General features: G+C 58.1%; 1 protein-coding gene across 1 annotated transcript; it reads left to right on the top strand.

Moving 5' to 3' along the window:
- Window positions 1–1,269: 1,269 nt before the first annotated feature.
- VDBG_07133 (tRNA (uracil-5-)-methyltransferase TRM9) lies at window positions 1,270–2,118 on the top strand (the record flags this gene model as incomplete). The annotated part of the gene is made up of 1 exon (XM_003002516.1): window positions 1,270–2,118. One exon carries the CDS (start codon window positions 1,270–1,272, stop codon window positions 2,116–2,118), a length of 849 nt encoding a protein of 282 aa, XP_003002562.1.
- Window positions 2,119–3,000: the final 882 nt, after the last annotated feature.

Genomic DNA, 3,000 nt, shown 5'->3' on the forward strand with positions numbered 1-3,000 from the left:
ACACAGATTTCGACAGGCTACCTCTGCTCCCTTGCCTTCTCCTTCGTAGCCGCACACCCACCCCTTCCGAAAGTCGTCATTCGATCGTTATTGTGTTGCAACACCAGGCGGCAAGTCAGTGTCACGTCAATCCTGCTATTCTAGTACCCGTCAAACTGGTTCGTCGGCAGCGGCAACGACAACGGCAGCGGCAACGGCAACACGCGCAGAACCTGGAGCCTACAATACACAGTTTCTCAATCATACCTAGTGCCAACTCTATCTCGACCACATTCGCTTCATCTCCTCTTACTCATCATCCTCGTCGCTATCATCCACCGTCAGCCATCGAAGCGACTGTCTTTTTTCCACGGGGCTTCCAGCGCTTCGCCTGATATCAATCCACCCTGGACCTGTCAGAGGTTGGCTGCCCAAAACGGCAACCCCTTCGGAAGAGCAACCATCGGCTGCTGTGGTTCCAACATCGCGGTCGGGCGCGTCGATCACGCGGCTAAGACAGGGACAGGGATTATCCGTCAGGGATCCGAACGGGGCTCGCTTGACCCTGAGTCTTATTTTTCTGATTAAGAACCACAACCCACTTTTGAACACTTGCTGAAGGCTATTTTATTTCTTCGCACCTCTAGACCTCTAGACCCAGCGCGCTCTCGGCTTGGTCACCATTTACACATACACACCAAGAAAAAGGACCTTGCCGATCTGGTCGCTTCACCCCCACCAGTCTCCGTGGCTGACAGGGTTTCACGATCACCCGGTCGCGAACGAGTCCATAAGCGGACTACCCAAGGCTGCCATCATCGTGTTGACGTGTGTCCACCCGCCCATCACCAACAGGGAGGGCCGAGCACCGTCACTCATCAGCCCAAGCCCTGTCAAGTGTCAGGCGACTGCCGCCAGATTGAAGGATTGCTTACTCGGCCGTTCGCCCACCCAGGACCTGACAAGGGCGTGTCTGTACAAGCAGGCAGTAAGAGCAGAGAAGCTTGAGGACGGGGGTCGTACCTCTCCGTGACTGTCTTGACATTCAGGTATAGCCAGAGCTGAAGCCGTGAGGAGGTCCGAGGGCGTCAATTTCCTGTCAAAGCAAGTCAGGGAACCAAAGGGAAAGGAAAGGGACGACCCGACAAGAAGCAAGCCCACCTTTGCCGCCCAACCACCACTTTCTTCGTCTGATCTAGGGCCCGCTGCTTGGGGACAAGGGAAGGACCTTCAGCCTCACTCACCCATTTCCACCTCCAGCCGCCCACGGACCACAGACCAGCAGCCAACATGTCGACAGACACGGCAGCGGCAGCTGTGGCATCACAGGCCCCTACAGCCCCAGCATCCGAAGACACGGCCGCCACCTACGAGTCTACCCACGTTCACGCCGTCTATGAGGCCATTGCCCCCCACTTCTCAGCCACCCGCCACAAGCCTTGGCCTCGTGTCGCCTCCTTCCTCGACTCACTGCCCCCTGGTGCGGTAGGTTTGGACATTGGATGCGGCAACGGCAAGTATCTCGCCGTGAGCCCTCACCTCCATCTCCTAGGCTCCGATCGCAGCGCCAACCTCGTCGCCCTCGCCCGTGACAACACAGGCGGTAGCGGCGCGCCCCCGAAGAAGGCCAAAGGCGACGAGCCTCCCGTCGAAGTGACCACCACAGTCCCGTTGGCACGGCGCAACGAGGTCATCGTCGCCGACTCGCTAACTCTCCCCTACCGTCTCTCCTCCGTCGACTTTGCCCTCTCCATCGCCGTCCTACACCACCTCTCCACACCGTCCCGTCGTCGCGCCGCCGTTCGCGCCATCCTCGACACCCTCGTTCCCGCCAACGGCAAGGCCCTCCTCTTCGTCTGGGCCCTGGAGCAGCGCAACTCTCGCCGCGGCTGGGACGCCTCTGCTCCGCAGGACCAGCTCGTCCCCTGGGTCACGAAAGCCAACCAGCCCAAGCGCGACGCCGCCGTCGAGCCGGCAGCAGAGGAGAAGCCAGACGAGACGTGGCACCGCTACTACCACCTTTACAAGGAGGGTGAGCTCGACGCTGACGTTCAAGCTGTCGGTGGTGTCGTACTTGAGAGCGGGTACGAGAGGGATAACTGGTGGGCCATCTGCTCGCGGGGGCCGAACGAAACATAAAATGTACCTAAATCTTTTAATATTTTTTGTTTGCTACAAAGAATCTCGCGTCAAGATGAGGAAGCCTGTAGATGAAACAAGTGAATATAAAAAAAAAGCTTTGGGGAATCTATGACTATCTCGCCGCTCACGTCCGCGTCTGCGTTCTAAGTTGAACTCGCCGTGCTTTCTGGCCCCTACTCCCCACCATCCAGTAAATAATCCATAGCCATAGTATTGACTCCCGTCCGTATTTCTTCATCCCCCCTCCCCACCCAAATTTCCTGGCGGCCTTTGGTGTCCGTCCTTGCGTCTTCCGAGTCGAAGACCTCACATCCATTGCTCCCTCGTGGTCCCGATTCCATCCAGCATAAAGCAGACTGCCTCCAACTTTTCGTGTATGTTCTTTTCCCACCCGTTCTCCTTCAGCAACCTACACCCTGCTCTTTCTACGAACCAGAATGTCGCTTGATGCTGCCTTTCGTGTCAATAAAAAAGAAAAAGGAATAATGCTTTGCCCGTCTTGCTACATCTGTTGTAGTTGTTGTTCCCCGCCGAACCCTTTGTGGCGAGGCCGGGATCTGCCTCTCACCTCCGCCTCCGGCTTGACTCTCTCTGGAGCTCCCCACCCGGACTCGCCCTCCTCTTGATACCTGGTAACCCTTCCCCCATGCTGTAATGGAGACCGGTTCCGAGCGGGCTCGCCCCCGGACTCCGTCCCGGCGGACCCAAGCCACCCAATACATATGCCGGCGTGCTGTAAGGACTAACCCCCGTCGTGAGTTCGGCGAGCCCAGGCAGCGCTCCGCCTCCGCCGATGCCTCCTTCGGCTCCAACACGGCTTTGTATCGCGCCAGGCCCGGGCAAGCTCGTGCAACTGGTGCATCTGCTGCATCACTTGGG

This window comes from Verticillium alfalfae, genomic scaffold (assembly GCF_000150825.1).
Source record: "Verticillium alfalfae VaMs.102 supercont1.9 genomic scaffold, whole genome shotgun sequence".
Lineage (NCBI taxonomy): Eukaryota > Fungi > Ascomycota > Sordariomycetes > Glomerellales > Plectosphaerellaceae > Verticillium > Verticillium alfalfae.